At 37.9% G+C, this 18,035-nt stretch overlaps 3 protein-coding genes across 11 annotated transcripts in view; 2 read left to right on the forward strand and 1 right to left on the reverse strand.

Moving 5' to 3' along the window:
- The window catches only part of LOC126755066 (uncharacterized), a 176,306-nt gene that overhangs the window by 32,845 nt on the left and 125,426 nt on the right, over nt 1–18,035 (reverse strand). The gene's annotated exons all lie outside the window — the stretch shown is intronic.
- Nucleotides 3,936–4,851, forward strand: LOC126755083 (uncharacterized). The gene is made up of 3 exons (XM_050467402.1): nt 3,936–4,146; nt 4,249–4,403; nt 4,478–4,851. The coding sequence occupies exons 1-3, from the start codon at nt 3,957–3,959 to the stop codon at nt 4,718–4,720; spliced, it is 588 nt and encodes a 195-aa protein (XP_050323359.1). The 5' UTR covers nt 3,936–3,956; the 3' UTR covers nt 4,721–4,851.
- On the forward strand, nt 7,371–9,336 carry LOC126755079 (uncharacterized). Of its 3 annotated transcripts, none has more exons than XM_050467397.1 (4): nt 7,371–7,656; nt 7,736–7,950; nt 8,005–8,332; nt 8,585–9,336. In XM_050467397.1, exons 1-4 carry the CDS (start codon nt 7,455–7,457, stop codon nt 8,878–8,880), a joined length of 1,041 nt encoding a protein of 346 aa, XP_050323354.1. In that variant the 5' UTR covers nt 7,371–7,454; the 3' UTR covers nt 8,881–9,336. The 3 variants fall into 3 exon arrangements, with proteins under 3 accessions (XP_050323354.1, XP_050323353.1, XP_050323352.1); XM_050467396.1 differs by having other exon boundaries at nt 7,373–7,656; nt 8,005–8,449; nt 8,702–9,336; XM_050467395.1 differs by having other exon boundaries at nt 7,374–7,656; nt 8,005–9,336.

Here is an 18,035-nt window from a genome sequence, read left to right on the forward strand (position 1 = left end):
ACCTCGAGATCTCGGTGACATTTGGCGAAAAGACGGCGCCATTTCCCACACATCGCATCAATCAATGGATTTATTGAGAGAACACTTCGGTGAGCAGATAATTTCACGTTTTGGGCCGGTCGATTGGCCACCAAAATCGTGTGATATCACACCGTTAGACTACTTTTTGTGGAAATATGTAAAGTCTAAAGTCTATGCGGGCAATCCTGCTTCGATGATAATAAACATTCCCCATTAAATTTGAAGTTTCTATGTTTTTTCTTTAAAAAAGTACGGAAATTCATAATGGATCACCCTTTACTTATATATAAAGATGTTCAGTTTAGATCTCTTCAAACTAATGCGAAAAGAATGTGTGAATTCCCAACACAGAGGAGACTTGGCTCTTATTTTCTTCCCCCCAGTTGTCAACTAAGGTGGCAAAGATAGTTCGTATAACTTATCGTTTCATCTTATGGAATATTTGCTGAAAACCACTCGAGAAAGCCACATATCTAATCGTAGGATTTGAACCACGTGATGAGACACTTAACGTGTCAAGATCATCGAACAGTCCTTGAAAAATCCCTAAATGTATGTATATGTTTATTTTAAAGATAGTCAGATATTTCCCGCAGACCTAAAGTAAATTTGAAATCGTGTAAATTTTGACAGGAATGAGGTCGGATGATGAACGTTCAATTGATTGGAATTCAGAGTCCTTTGCAGAAAACTAATAAAATATTTTTTGGCGGGTATTTTCACAATTTGTGAATGTAAAGTAACCTTTCAAGGTAGGTACTTAATTTACTCACTGAAATCTGATTATTTTTCAACGTCAAATAAGTATTTGCACTTCACTTGAAGAGCAGCACAAAAACTTCAAATGAACCGCAATTCAAAGCTTAGTGAAGATTAACGTTGATTATAATGGCATTTTAAGCTTATCATGTTCAAACTTAATTCGTCGGAACACAAATACTTCAACTCATTCATTACTTATTGTCGACGGTATTATGAGGCATTTTATATTCGGTCGGAAATTGTTGTCTGCAGTTAGTACTCTCTCAAACAATAGCTTAAGGTCAAAATATTTGATCTTCTTGGCTATTGGAAAACTAGCTGAAAACTGGGCGATGATTTATGCAACAGTATGCCTCAGAGTTAAAATAGTTTTCCTTTAAAGTTTTATTTTATGAAATGGAAAAGGACAAAACTATAGAGTTCTAAGTACTTCTCATTTAGGGGTTTTATGCAGATCATATTCTGCTGTTTAAAACAACATTGAACATATAGAATTGGGAAGCAACTATCCGAGTACTTTTAAACTAAAGGAAGCTTCGGATAGTGCAGAGCTGGGAGGTTCTAAGAGGTGCGTCGGAGGTTATTGGTGCAGAAGTCACAGGACCACGCACCAAACTCTCCATAGCTATGGGACGTTTTCCGAGCATTTTTAGGCAGAAGTTTTTGCCATAAGTCAGTGCATAAAGATAAACCTCCAACGCAACTATCACAACGAACTTATAACCATAAGCGACACTTAAAGCAATCTCTGCCAATGAGAACAAATCGCTACCGGTGGAGGAGTGTAGAGAATGGCTGAATAGCCTAGCGGAACGTAGCTAAGTGCCTCATCTGGGTTCCCAGTCACAAACGTATAACGTTTGGTGTGTTTTACGTGGGTATCTGCTGACGACAGGCTTACTCCACGGCGCTCAAAACTACAGCGGATCAAATCAATGCGTTGATCAGCGCAGCATTTTCAGTTCACCAATTGGCAGTGTGGAATGGACACACTAACCACCTTGGTCGGGTTCAAGGCCCATCTAAAACCTCTGCCGTGCTTTGGGTCCGGCACCCGGTTGCAATGCAACTCTTGAATGCACTCCGCAATTAAATGCGACCAATTTTCTGACCCCGCACCCTGACCAATTTTCTGATGCAAAAATGCATTCAGAGTCCCCGTAAGCAGGAAACCCAGACTCAGACAAAATCTGAACATATAGCCGGGAATGTACTGCCTGACGAGCTCGCCCACTCCGCAGAATCCACTAACATGGTAGAACCTGAACCCTTCATCGCGGTGGGTCGCCATGCCAAAAAGGAGCTGTTCTGCAAGGAAGAAGGGGGAGGCAGAGAGAGGTATTGGCAACAACTCCAAGGCATGCGCCATCCCAAGTTGCTAATGGGGGGTTACAATCTCAGCTAGTCCCGTGGGACAAATTTAGACTTCTTGTCGCATTTTTTACTGTCCACTGCAAGATGATGAAGCATTTATAAAACAAGGGTGTAGCTGCGACAGGGAGCCTGAAAACCTAGAACACCTACTGATTGATTGCATAGCAGTCTGCAGATACAGGTTGAAGGCCCTTGGATCCATGTTTCAAATAGGAATCACATCGCTTCTCTAGCACCCAGTAGAATATTAAACTTTATCAATATGCTATGACTAGGTGAGTCTTTGCGATTTAAGAGAGGGCACAATAGACCTAAGTTCGCAGTGTTTTCCTCGTCAATTTATCTAATCTAATCTAATGGGCCCAAAATGAAATGGTCCTGATTCCGTTTTGCGGCCCCAATTATGGTCTAAACTTGCACCTCCCAGCTGTTATTAATTCGAGCCAGCCGCGGCAGTCACTTACCGGAAACCATTATGAATATTGGCAATCAAAGGAATTATGTTTTTGTATTTTTTTAATATTAAATGCTGATCCATTTCGAGGTTCCCTACTTTTTTAAAGAAGCAACTTAGAAAATCCAAATTTATTGCGCCATGTTTATTATCATTCTAAAGAACATTCTTTGGTATTTATTTTTTGAATTTTATCTCTTTCTAATAGTGGTCGTGGCTACGTTTCAGCTGATCCATCCGTTGTGTGGGAATTGTCGCCGTCTTGTTGAAACCAGATATTGGCGAGATCACGAGCTTCAATTTCATGCATCAAATAGTCGGTTATCATGGCGCGTTAGGGGACCATTACGTTATCACTGGCAACATTTTGAGGAAATATGGATGGATGATTTCACCGGCACACGAAACACACCAAACCGTTGTTTTTTTGGATGAAATGGCATCTCTTGAATTTCTTCAGGTTGCTGTTCATCCCAAACGCTGCAATTTCGCTTCTTTACATACCCATTGAGCCAGAAATGGGCCTCATCACGCTGAACAAAATTTTGCTCGAAAACGTCGGATCTTCTTGGAACTTTTCAAGTGCCCATAGAGTGAAGTGTTGTCGCTTGGGAAGGTCGGATAGGGATCCAATAATGAATGCTGGATCTTAAGATGGATGATGGTGTTGCGAATAGTACGCTCAGTAGGCCAATTACGTTGACCATAAGTTGACCGAAGCGTGCGAGACACATTCTTCACAGAACGTGAATTTTCGAAGTGAAGTTGAACGATGTGTAAACGTTGTTCAGGCATTTCCATGACGAAACGCCAAACAATATCTCTTACGATGCACGTCATTATAAGTTTTCACTTAAGGAGTTATCAAGCGGTATAATAAGTCAATATAGATAAATATCTTCCTCAAAAACTATTCCATAATATTTGGTGTTTACAATTAATATTTATGCAATCGCAGTAAGCTGTATGCATGCAGATACTTACATTTTACCGGTTGCTGTTAGTAACTATCAGCGAAGCTTATGGAAGAGTTTCCCTTTATCAGTGGCAGCAATAAATATAACACTTAAAAACAAGCAATTTATTTGACTTGCAATTGAGATCACACGGTTTTGCTGGATACTCTCGTATACGGCCAATTAGATGTTAGGTATAACCAAATAATTCCAACAAATATAATTAAGAAATTAATCAGCAATAAATAAATAAAGTGCAATAAAATTAAATCAAGTGTCATACTTGAGAAATTATCAACAAAGTGTTGGAAATTTTCAAAGAGGAAGCGCAAAAGTTGAAGTCTATAAAAGAAACTGAGGAAATATTTTCAACTGACTAACCGAACGAAATGTGTCGCTTGGAACAACTCGCGCTTGCAGCACTGCTTGCAGCTGTGCTCTTGATACACAACGCGGCAGCCAACCAGCAGGCAAGGACCTGCTATGCCTGTGAAGGCATTAACTGTCAAAGAACGTCACTTGCCCAAGAGCAGAAGTGTTTGAATGCCTTGGACTATTGTGTGACTGTCTTTGATAAGTGTGAGTAGAAAACAAAAAATGCATAAAAATATCAGAAATATCTAATGAATATAAATTTTATGTTCCTCAATTAATCATTGACTTTGTTACCTCGGTTTTCAGTTACCGTTGTGGTAAAGGGCTGCTCACTAGAGGTGCCCAGTGATTTGCGCCGCCGCTGTGATGCCAACACTGTCGAATGCCATAAATGCAACACTGATCGCTGCAACAATTTGGGTCAACCGAATTATCTGTGCTTGCAGTGTGACTCCAGCAAGGTATTCATACAAATATTTCAACACTGACAATTGCGCAAAAATAATGGTAATTCCATATATTGCTGCATTTCTAGGATGCCAATTGTGCTAGCGCTGCCAGCACTGTAACACCAACACGCTGCCCCTCCCCGACTGCCCAGAACTCCTATTGCTATGTGAAATACGACGGCGGTGTCACCACACGTGGCTGTGCCACAACTCTGGCGGACCAACGCAGCTGTTACGCGAGTGCCAATTGCATGCTCTGCTCACCCGGCGAACTGAAGAGCTGTAATAATGTGGACTTCAAACCCGGTACACGGGCTCTGCGGCTTTAGAAAGTAATTCATATGTGTATATTTGAGTGGTTAAGTAAAATTGTAAAATCTTAGCGGTTTTGATGTTCAACTTGTTTTTGTTTTATATTTAATAAATAAATTGTTAAATGTGTGGTTGCATTTGTCGAAAATATTTTGGAATTATTTGTTGTGGTATGACTTTTTTATAACTGGAGAATGAAAGTTGTTACGCTAGCGCAGGCTTTTGGCTTTTCTTTATTGTGTTTTTACTACGTACATAACTCCGAACCCGCAGAAAAAATCTCAACAGGCATATGGGTGAACTTTTAGTTCACGTTTACAAACGACAGAAAGAGTTCGAACTTTTCGCTATTACTTTTAAGACCGGAAGTTGTGAAGATTTTCAGGCAAACACACGCGTTCAAAACACTGCAAGTGTTCAAATGACATAAAATGTTGATCTGGACTTTTCTGATATTGGGATCTGCTAAAGAACCTACAGGTTTTTTGAGAAGTACGTAATAACATAAATAGTTTCCAAAGATCACGAAATATTTTTAAATTCTATAATGTATGTAGATTCGGTGCTATCCTATGAAGTAAGATGCATTTAAATTTATAATTTCCATCTTCTAAATTAAATCTCTATTCCTTGAAGTTACCTGTACATAGACGGCATCATAAACTCAAGAGTATTTTTTAGTTATCTTCATATACACTCTGCTGCTATATTTTCTTTACTGCGTGCTGGATGTGGTCTATTCGGTTGAATATTTTGCTATAATGAATCCTGGGTCTCAAGACCAGACAATACTGAACAGAAATAACATGACAGCTTGACGCGATTCTCGCGTAATCTGTCAAAAAAAGGCTATTGAAAAAATTCCTCTACTTGGATTAAATGGTAACTTTTTGCTACATTCAAATCAAAAACAGCAAGGATTATAATCCTTATTCCACCGCTCCAACGACTTTTGGTTCTATGTAACTTGAACGGACATAGATTTATATCCGGCCAAAGCATGTAAATTCAGTAGCACTCCATAAAATTATTATTGTTATTTCCACCAAAACAATATATGGTTATGGGCAGTGTTTAAATCTTTTCAAAATTATCACACTTCTTGGATATCCATTGATTCCACGAAGCAAATACAATGCCTTAAATGCTTTAAATTACTTTGGAATAGTTTATGAGAGCACTCAGTGACTAACTATTATAAAAAACCTCCTTCATGTTAAAAATACTTTAGATGGACCACAAGTCATACCTGTGGAGCCGTGGTGAGCAGTATTACGAATAGACGAAAGCCAGTCTTAGTCTAGCTTAGAGAAGTTAAAATCATTCTCAAATAAAAGTTGATTTTATGGGTCGGTTTGTATGGCAACTAAGTATATGTTATAGTAGTCCAAACTCAACAATTTGTTTAAAGATTGTGACTTTAAACGGACTTAAATAGCAATCCATGCCAAATTGTGAAGATAACTTGTTAAATAAAAAAGTTTTCCGTACAAGAAATTGAGTACGATCGTTCAGTTTGTATGAGAGCTGTATGCTATAATGGTACAATTAGAACTGTTCCTTCAAATGAGCAAGCATAGCGAGAAAAAGACGTGCGTAAAATTTCAGATAGATATCTTTAAAACTGTGGCACTAGTTCGCGTATATACAAACAGACGGATAGACAAATGTGACTCAGCTCGTCAAGATTATCATTTATATAAATATATATTTTATAAGGTCGTTTACTTCTGGATATTACAAACTTCGTGGCAAATTAAATGTATCCTGTTCAGGGTGTAATAAGGAAATAGAGGTAGCTCCACAACAACCGCGAGGTTAGTTCTGGATAAAGAAGCGTACGGGTCTGATAGTGAACGAGGCCAAGACGAAATATCTCTTGTCATCAAACACGCCTCACGACTTGGCTCCCACGTCACTGTTGACAGTCATAACTTCGAAGTCGGAGACAATTTCGTCTATCATGGAACCAACATCTGATGAGTTGACGAGTTTTCGAGAGAAAGGTTCTGCAGAAGATTTATGAACCTTTGTGTATTTTGCACAGAGTTCAACGAATTAAAAGACAACGGCCACGCTGGCTAGGTCATGTCGTCCGAATGGAGGAAAACACTCCACTTGAACTCTTTTAAGAATTTAACTTGATACTGTATTATATTAAAACAAAGATAAGCAAATTCGCACTGCCGTAGATCCAGCCACACTCCAGAACGATTAATAAATCGATAAGAAGAAGAAGTTGGCACAGAGTATTAGTCTGTTATTACGAGCTTTTCGATTACAAAGTAAAAATTGTGAAAAATACCAGAGTAATTCCCTCGGCTTTTAATCGAATTAAATTCAGGAACACCGAATGGATTTGGTGCTTTTATTGTTAAGACTATATTTTATAGGAAGTACCTGCATACGTATTACAAATGTAATCAGTTTTTAAGTGCGTGATATTACATATGTAGAAGCCTACGTACCCCACGTCAATTTGTACAACTGAAGACCACTTCATATTTATCTACGAGTACTATTATCTAATAAAACATACAGAGATAGGTGTAAACACTTTACTATTCCAAACAAAAATATTATTTAAAGTCTAAATGGGAGAATCAACAAAATTACAAGTACGGGCATATGATGCATGATGCATGAATTCCCATAACAACAACAAGCCCAGCAATATCTATAAATATAAGTTGCGATTTAATGCAACGGGTTATTTGACTGATGTAACAGTACCAGTAGAGGCTTAAGAAAATGTTGGAGCTCAATAAAAGGACACACAAAGTGCTGACGTATGCGTTGGTGGCCTTGGTGCTGCTGCAAGTGCTGTTCAAGCCCACCGAAGCGGCGACAAAGTGTCACAAATGCACCGGGATTAATTGTCAACGCACGACTTACGCAGCCACGGAGGATTGCACAGACGCGCTGGACAGTTGTGTCACCGTTTTTCAAGAATGTACGCGACCTTTAAAATAAAAATTTCGAGTATACTTTATAAAATAAATTCTCCATTTATCCATTGTGAATATTCGCAGCTATGGTCCTAGCACAAGGCTGCCTTGGTCAATTAGCCGTAGAGTTACGTAAGAAATGTGAAATGCCAAGCACTGAGCAGACCGATGGAGCCGAAATGACCGATGTTGATGCCACCGTGCCCGCTGTTAATAGAAACTGTCATCAGTGTAGTGAGGATTTGTGTAATAATCTTAGCGCTGAGGGTACCGACTGCTTACAGTGTGATTCAAATGAGGTAAGATCTTAAACTTGCATAATAAATATGATATTTTAATGAATAATGCCACAGGAAGCCAAATGTGCGAGTGATACTGAAAGTCTGCAACCACAAAGATGTCCTATTTCAAAGGCCGTAAATACATATTGTTATGCCAAAATCGAGGCAAGCCGTGCAACACGTGGTTGTGCCACAGATTTGGCGCAGCAAAAAGAATGTCTGAGCAATAGTGGCTGTAGTCTCTGCTCACCTAGCGATATTAATGGCTGCAATCGTGATCCTAAGGTAGCAACAAATGATACAACTTCGAGTACAGGTGACTTCGACACGAGCTCAGGAGGCTCAGGTACTAGTAATGACGGTTCGAGCTCTAGTGGCTCAGATGGTAGCTCCAGTTCAGGTATAAGTGGTGGTGACTCGAACTCTGGAAGCTCAGGTACTGGTGGTAGCGGTTCGAGCTCTGGTGGTTCCAGCGGTGGCTCAGATAGTGGAACAAGTTCTGGTACGGGAAATGGAGGTTCGAGTTCTGGAGCTGGCAATGGCGGCTCAGATAGTGGAGCAGGTTCAGGCTCAGGTACAGGTGGCGGTGGCTCCAGCTCTGGAAGTTCAGGTACTAGTAATGGCGGTTCGAGTTCCGGTGGCTCCAGTTCAGGTACAAGTGGTGGTGACTCGAACTCTGGAAGCTCAGGTACTGGTGGTAGCGGTTCGAGCTCTGGTGGTTCCAGCGGTGGCTCAGATAGTGGTACAAGTTCTGGTACGGGAGATGGAGGTTCGAGTTCTGGAAGTGGCAGCAGTGGCTCGGGTTCCGATGCAGGCACAGGTGGCAGTGACTCGAGCTCTGGAAGTGGTTCAGGTTCTGGGTCAGACACTGAAAATAGTGGTGCCTCCGGTTTATCAAATAAGTTCTTTGTCGCAGTGATTTTGATTGCATTACCAAAATTTATATAATTTAAACAAGAACAGTATTTAAATTAAAGTCGTAATAAGATATTTGACTATAATGGTTGTAAAAAATGTTCTTTTAACTTTATGAGAAACGTTTTCCTAACAAGGAAGCTTAATCGAAGAGATTTAAAAATTATAACTAAGAAAATCTTAACCAGTAGCAACTGAAATCGGGCGAGCCCTCAACGAATCGAATTATCTGATTAGGCTATCAGTTTTAATTATCATGTTTTTCTGTATAGAACCGTACGAAGCTTTTAACACTTTGCTGGAGTGTGAAATTTCCCCCGATTTGTGGTGTAATGATAAGCAAAAACAAATCTATAGATTGAGAGATATTTTGCTTGCTTTAAATGAAAGATAACATTATGGAAAAACTACATGAAATTTCCGGAAAGAAAAAAACCCAAGTCAAGGCTATTAAAAAGTAATGTTAAGACATTGTAGTAACGCACATTATTGGTTATCTCTTTATTAAACCAATCGTGGAAAATATTTAGCTCGAAACTCCCTATCTGAAGAGGAAGCACTCATCTGATATCGCCTAAATTTTTCTACTAAACTATTAAATTTTACTAGGGAGGGTTAACTAGAAGCTGTATTCTCCGTCAACAAACTAATAGGACCAAATATTGTCAAATACTGGAAAAGACCCATCCATCTCTTCGTCGATTTTAAAGCTGCTTTTGACAGCATGGAAAGGAGCTGCCTTTATGCCGCGATGTCTGAATTTGGTATCTTCGCAAAACTAATTCAGCTGTGTAAACTGACGCTGAGCATAACCAAAAGCTCTGTCAGGATCGGGAAGGATCTCTCCAAGCCGTTCGATACAGAAGTTTCAGACAAAGCGGCTCCCTTTCGTGCGACTTCTTCAATCTACTCTTGGAGAAAATAATTTGAGGTGGAGAACTGAATAGAGAAGGTACCATCTTCTATAAGAGTGTACAGCTGCTGCCGCACACCGAGGATATTGATATCATTGGTCTCAACAACCGCGCCGTTAGCTCTGCGTTTTCCAAAATGGATAAGGAAGCAAAGAAAATGGGTCTGGTAGTGAACGAGGGCAAGACAAAATATGTCCTGTCATCAAACAATCAGACGTCGCACTCTCGACTAGCCTCCTATGCTACTATTGGCACAAACATCCCATAGGTGCACAAAGTCAGAATACCCAAGTGACACCTGTTGGACTGGGGTAAATATTTAATATTTTTTTTTTGTTCAGATTAGATATGTACTAGCAATCTAAAGTCCAAATACAAACAGATATATATAGTACATGTGTCACCGTGACAGTTTCACAAATATCTGATACAGACCCTTATCACCAACAGTTTTGTGTCATACAAAGTCATTACATATTTGTGCTCGTAATATAGAAACCACAATAATAATCTGGGTAAACTTAATTTGTATCATTAAAGTGACAACGAAGCTTCATAAAAGCACCTGTTCATACTAAAATTATCAATTAAATGATAACTTTTAAGGGCGTCAATAGCATTTTTGTTCCACATTGCTGATGATACCCTCCACTGATTAATTCGTTTTATAAAAATTTATTAGAATAGGTACTTATCTACATCGGTAGAAATAACGGTAGACTTAATTTCCGCCAGAACTGATAACGGAGCAAACAAGTCTGCAGTAAAGTGGGGTAGTGACTAAGAGTGTCTGCTGCTTAACTCACCGTGTATGCTAATTGAAAAAGTCATTATTTATGTTATCTGGTCACAAACAAAATTAGCTCAGTCCTGGATGAACTTAACTGCCTCGAAAGCATTTGTTGCATATCTCTGTTTATCGCTATCGATGACGTATGTATAATGACCTATCGCAAATATAGTGATATAGCATTGCATCATCTTCGGAACATGTCCTGCCCTAACCCTATTATTTCATATCAGTTGGTTGGCTGAAATCTCAGGGTTAAGAACTTTGGTATTATTATACTCTTTTAACACAGTGCCACAGAGTATAATAATTTTTTTTTGAACCTTTTAGTGTGCCAGCTTATGACCTAAAATTATCCATATCCAATCAAAACTGTTCAATCTCCAGATACAGAATACATAAATATGGTTCCTAACCCTTAATCCCACATATATTGATGATGGTATGAGAGGTATGGGCGAACCCATCCATTGAAATAATGTTTTTGTTGGTTGGTATGACTGTCAGTGACATCTGTGCCAAACGTCACGTCAAAATAATCATTAGTGTTTGGTATACGCATGTCTTTCTGATGTACATAAAGTGCATTTGGCGATTTTAAGATGAGTGAGATTATTCAACAAAGAAGTTGCATTAAATTTTGTGTGCGGAATCAAATTCCTGGTGTGGAAACATTCAGAATGTAAAAAAAAGGCATTCAGTGATAATTTTTTTTCGCGAGCAAGTGTTTTTGATTTGTACAAATTATTCAAATTGGGTCGAGAACGCGTTTACGACGAACCACGTACAGAACGGCTATAAACCTCAACAGATGATTAACACGTCAATAAAATAACGGAATTAGTGCTTGGGAATCGACAATTAAAAGTTAGCCCTCTTATTGGCATCGTTGGAATACCAGAAAGATCAATGAAAACCGTTTCGAAGGATCATATGGGCCTAACAAAAGTAAAATCATGATTGGTTCCGAAATCACTCAATGTTTTCGAAAAGCAATGCTTTTCGACTAGCAGGATGTCATGTGGCAAAGGTGAGCTGAAGCCGAAAAAACAGGTCAAAAATTAAGGTTATGTTGACGGTTTTCTTCAATTATCGATGTGTGGTGCATACCAAACTCTTTCCGAATGAGCAAATTGTCTACAAGGAATACTATTTGAGTGTTATGCGTCGTTTGCGCGAAGCTATTCGTAAAAAGAGGTTGGAATTATGTGCCGACAACTCTTGGTATTTGCACGACGATAATGCACCGTCGCATACTGCTTTGCTTCTTCGTGAGTTGTTCGCCAAATTTTCAACCAATATCGTGCCGCAACCACCGTATTCGTCTGATTTAGCTTCGTGTGACTTCTGGCTATTCAGCAAACTAAAACGACCGCTCCGGGGAAACCGTTTTCGGTCAATTGACGACATTAAACGTGAATCGCTACGCGTATTGATGTATATTCCGAAAAGTGACTTTAACAACTGTTTCGAGGATTGGAGAAAATGTTGGCACAAGTGTATTTGGGCCGAAGGGCATTACTTTGAGGGGACGACAAAGACTTTGGAGAATAAATTAGGTCTTTTAAAATTATGAACAAAGCCTTACTATTTTTTGCCCATTGTACTATTTCTGTTAACAACAATACGCCTAATATAAGAATTTCACGATTTCATCGCACATAAAATGTTGAATTCTTTCGAACAACTTTAAAATAAAGTTTTTCCAAGATCTGAAGTTACTTCCTCGGCTTTGGTCTTTGGAAGTTGTGGGACTATGAAATGTTCCGTTACACACACACCTGACCCTTCCTTACTTGTTTGGTTTATTTTTTATTCAGTTGCAGTATTTTTTGATGTATCTCCTAATAACATTAACCTAGAATGCTTTTTTTGGTTCTTCTAGACTTCAATTCTTTTAAACAGATTATTGATTCAAACTGCAATTTTTCACCAACGACTCTGGTGCGGACCAACACATCTTAACCTACTTTACCTGCGGTGCATTAAAAAGCAATCGTTCTCTCACCACTCTTGTTGTGGCGGCAGAAAGCTTCTCCGAAATAATTTGGAGGAATGGTGCCGAGTTGACAGTACTTAAAAAAATACGGGTTAGTTGCGGTTACTTAGACCTCACAATAGGGGGAACGTTATTACAGATGTACATATATAAAACTAGTTCTTAAAGTAAAAAACAAACATAGTTCAAGTATTGCCAACACTAAAGTGACGACATGAAAAATATTATTTGTTTTTTTTGCAATTTTGCAGCTATGAAATTCAGATTACAAGCTATTTATCTTAGCCGTATCTTACATAACCTAAATTCTATATTTAGGATCTGACACTTCAAAGATGTAATTTTCTACATTAGTTAGCCAATTAAATTAATCTTTTTCATGTCGTCACTTTAGTGTTGGCAATACTTAAACTATGCTCTATTGCTCAAAAGCTTTAATTAAAATATGGAAACATTATCTAGTCAAATTCAAAGCAAAAAAGTATTTAGATAACTCATTAAAGAAGTATAAAATATTTTGTTACGTCAGAACATTTATTTTATGGCAATTGCTTTTTCGATTCGCTACTTAAATTCGCAAAATATTGGCAATTCTAAGACAGTTGTGTTAATATTTGTTAGCTCATTTTTACATTAATTACAAAGTAATTTTTCATAATAAAATTTTTTTGAATTTTAATGGTGTTATTGAATTATAATCGATTGTTGTGCTAATTTAACTTTGAGTCTTCTATTCGATTGGCTTATCTTTTCTAGTGAATTCATCTGCAATATAATAAATATATACTTTTAATAGGCCCAATATTAATCAGAATTACATTTAATCAAGGTGATTTATTAATGATAACTAAGGGAAAATCTGAAAAAATTTATGGTCTGAAAGCTATTGAAAGAAATCGGGAAATACTTAAAGAAAAGAAATAAAATACAAATTAAGCCTTAAAAACTTGAGTCAGAAAATTATAATTTTCCATAAAATATTTATTCAATTATGGTAATACACAAAATAAAATATAATCATATCAGTGTTAAACTCTAAATCTCGATAGAGGCTCACATTTGAAAGTAGTTCTTAAAGAAGATTTACCAAATGTTTTAAATGAATAATAAAAAATTAATTAAATAAACGAAACAAGTAAGGAAGTGCTACGTTTGAATGAAACTGAATATTTTATACTCTTGAGTCTTTATATTAGATATTAGGGAGGCTCAGTCAAGTATTGGCCCGATTTAATCCATTTTTAACATACAGACATACCATTGACAGAGAAGGATTATCCCTGAATTTCGATTACATCTCACACATTGACCGATATTTTCGGTCAAAAGTCTACTATAGGCACTGGTGTGCAAATATTTTTTTTTGTTTTCCGATTTTATTCATTTTCACACTGTCGGTAGAAGTTCTTTTAATACTAGGGCTTAGCAAATTTGGTTGTTGTAGGTTTATTGGCTTAGTAGATATATACATTAAACTTATTAAAGACAGGGGCCACGCCCAATTTTTATAAATTTTTTGGTACTTTATTGGTTATCGGCTAATGGTGCTTTGTGGGCATTGCAGTGGTCCGATTACGCCCATCTACGAACTCGTAAATTTTTTTTGTACTAAGAAACCCGCATATCAAATGTAAATTTGTACTCAAGTTACAGTTTGCACAGACGGACGGACAGACAGACGTCATCCTGATAATTTATTATATATATATATTACCCTATATCTCTCTCGATTAGTCTTAGGCGATATGTAATGTAGGAACAGGTTGCAAAAGTATAAACATGACGGAAGTTTAATATTTTTGCCCAAGACATTTTTGAGATGGGTTATCTCCTGTTAAAATTTTTAACCAAAACAAGAAAAATTAGACAACTATGGCTTTATGGATGTTACATGGTTGCCATAATTGGGTGTTAGTCGCTTTGTTCAAGTAATAAATATGATAACGCGTGATCCAAGTAGAGTCACTTTTTCAATAGCCTATTTTTGACAGATCAATTATTTTTGTTCAGTATTGTTTGGCATTTCATCATGGAAAGACTTATGCCTGAACAGCGTTTACTAATCGTTCAACTTTATTAATTCACGTTCTGTAAAGAATGTGTTTCGTGCGCTTTGTTTAACTTACGGTCAATATAAGCGGCCTACACCATAATCCATTTTGAGAACCAGTGAAGAAAATATAGCAGCCGTAGCTGAAAGTGTACACGTGGACCGTGGAGAGTCGATTCGGCGGTGTTCGCAGTAACTCGAACTGACTTATGGAACGACTTGGCGCATTTTACGTCGAGATCTTCAATTGAAAGCGTACAAAATACAGCTTGGCAAGAACTGAAGCCGCTCGACCTTCCCAAGCGATATTGCTTTGCTGTGTGGGCTCTTGAAAAGTTCCAAGAAGATTCGACGTTTTTGAGCCAATTTTAAAGTCTTTTCTATTTACTGGCGCAGAAACCGCGGTTATACCCAAGTTAACAAGAGCGCGACAATCATTTCTTCTTTTCGCTATGTGGGTTTTCGTCCTTTGGACGATATGACCAGCCAGCGTAGCCTCTTCTTCTTCTTCTTCTTACACCACTTTGGACGACACCGCTTACGCTATAGCCGAGTTAACAACAGCGCGCCAGTCGTTCCTTTTTTTTGCTACGTGCCGCCAATTCGATATTCCGAGCGAAGCCAGGTCCTTCTCCACTTGGTGCTTCCAACGGAGTGGAGATCTTCCTCCTCCTCTGCTTCCCCCGGCGGTTACAGCGTCGAATACTTTCAGAGCTGGAGTGTTTTCGTCCATCCGGACAACATGACCTAGCCAGCGTAGCCGCTGTCTTTTAATTCGCTGAACTATAACAATGTCGTCGTATATCTCGTACAGCTCACCGTTCCATCGAATGCGATATTCGCAGTGGCCAACGCGCAAAGGACCATAAATCTTTCGCAGAACTTTTCCTTCGAAAACTCGCAACGTCGACTCATCAGATGTTGTCATCATCCATGCCTCTGCACCATATAACAGGACGGGAATAATGAGTGATTTATAGAGTTTGGTTTTTGTTCGTCGAGAGAGCACTTTTACTTTTCAATTGCCTACTCGGTCCGAAGTAGCACCTGTTGGCAAGAGCAATACTGCGTTGGATTTCCAGGCTGACATTGTTGGTGGTGTTAATACTGGTTCCTAAATATACGAAATTATCTACAACTTCAAAGTTGTGTCTGTCAACAGTGACGTGAGAGCCAAGTCGCGAGTGCGACAACTTTTTGTTTGATGACAGGAGATATTTCGTTTTGCCCTCGTTCACTGCCAGACCCATTTTCTGTGCTTCCTTGTCCAGCCTGGAGAAAGCAGAACTAACGGCGTGGGTGTTGAGGCCGATAATATCAATATCATCGGCATACGCCAGCAGCTGTACACTCTTATAAAAGATGGTACCTTCTCTGTTTAGTTCTGGAGCTCGAATAATTTTCTCCCGAAGTAGGCTGAAGAAGTCACACGAAAGAGAGTCGCCTTGTCTGAAACCTCATTTGGTATTGAACGGTTCGGAGAGGTCCTTCCCGATCCTGACGGAGCTTGGTGAAGAAATGGCGTTATGGCGTCATGATAACCGACTATTCGCTTGAAAATGAAGTTCGTGATCTCGGCGATATTTTGGTTCCCACACATCGCATCAATCAATGGATCTATTGAGAGAACACTTCGGTGAGCAGATAATTTCACGTTTTCGGCCCGTCGATTGGACACCAAGATCGTGTGATAGCATTTAGACTTTTTGCCGTGGGAATATGTAAAGACTAAAGTCTATTCGGACAATCCCGCTTCGATTCAGGCCTTGGAACAAAACCTCACGGATATCATTCACAAGTTACGAGACGAAATTTTCGAACGAGTCATCAAAAATTGGACTCAATGGATGTACCATTTGCGACGTAACCGCGGCGAAGATTTGAAAGAGATAATCTTCAAAAAATAAGTACCAAAGAATATTCTTTCGAATGATGTTAAACATTCCATATTAAATTTGAGGTTACGGTGTTCTTTTTTTAAAAAGGTAGGCCTTAATAAGAATACACTAAAATATGGATACTTAAGTGAATAACAAAGTGGTGGAGAAATTTTAAGCTTATACTATTCATTTAATCAAGTTAATAAAATGAAAGGAATTTTGGTATTAAATTACAGAGGTTTGAAAAGGTTTTCAGTGGCAGATGATATAAAGCATGGAAGTGGGATGGATACGCTCCGTAAAAAGAATTAAAAATAGTAGTTAAAACAAAAAATGGATGTACAATCTGTCACAAAAGAAACAGAACTTAACTGTTTGTGGTGGCGCGGTGATATGAAATAAAAAGTTTGATCTCTTGTTGACATTTCGTAAAAATTTTAAGACAATTGGATAACTCAATCGATGTTATCGATCAAAAAATACAGCATTTTGGTCATCCAAAATGCATTTTGATATTAAATTTTGTAAACTTGAAAACATGATATTAAACATTCCATATTAAATTTGAAGTTACGGTGTTCTTTTTTTACAAAGGTAGGCCCTAATAAGAATACACTAAAATATGGATACTTAACTGAAAGTGGTGGAGAAATTTTAAGCTTATACTATTCATTTAATTAAGTTAATAAAATGAAAGAAATTTTGATATTAAATTACAGAGGTTTGAAAAGGTTTTCAGTGGCAGATGATATAAAGCATGGAAGTGGGATGGATACGCTCCGTAAAAAGAAATGAAAATAGTAGTTAAAACAAAAAAATTTGTATGTATGTAAATATAGAGAGCGAGAGCGATGGCTGAGAAAATCTGAGTACCACTTTAATATAAAACGAGTTCGCACCAAAATGGGATTAAAACAACTGAAAAGGTTTAGAAGAACTATCAAATATATTTTGGGGGAAAAAATATGACATAAATGAAATATACCACAGAAATCTGTACATGTATGCATCAATACCATAAAGTTAAAGTTTGCGGATAAAACTTCTGGAGCAGCCAAGGACAGACAGATAATACAAGTACATGTATGTGTATTTTATGGCAAAACTATGAATGGCAGATGTACTAAGGTACAATTGTACCTACACGCATATTAAAAAAAACCTGCCGATGCCGAAGTGTTCGTTTTGGTCTATGAAAGTTTTACAGCAATTCTAATCTCGAAAACAATAAGTGCCAATAGTGCTGATAAGTGTATAATACAAATTCAGATTACGATTAGCGAACGATAAATGTCATATACACTATGACACACGTCCACAAACTTTGGCCTTTCTAGTGCAAGAACTAATAGCTAATCTATATTGCAATGCTTGTTATTTTTATTGTTAGTTGCTGTGTATATTGGTGGTTTTTGTTTTTGGCTATAATAATTTAGTACAATTGTTATTGATAACATGGCTCATAAATATTGTATTATATTTCCTTGTGACGCTAAGAAGTTATGAAATGATTGTAAAATACGCACACATTTGGTATCGCGATCAGTTGATAACA

This window comes from Bactrocera neohumeralis, chromosome 4, assembly GCF_024586455.1.
Source record: "Bactrocera neohumeralis isolate Rockhampton chromosome 4, APGP_CSIRO_Bneo_wtdbg2-racon-allhic-juicebox.fasta_v2, whole genome shotgun sequence".
NCBI classification, from domain to species: Eukaryota; Metazoa; Arthropoda; class Insecta; order Diptera; family Tephritidae; genus Bactrocera; species Bactrocera neohumeralis.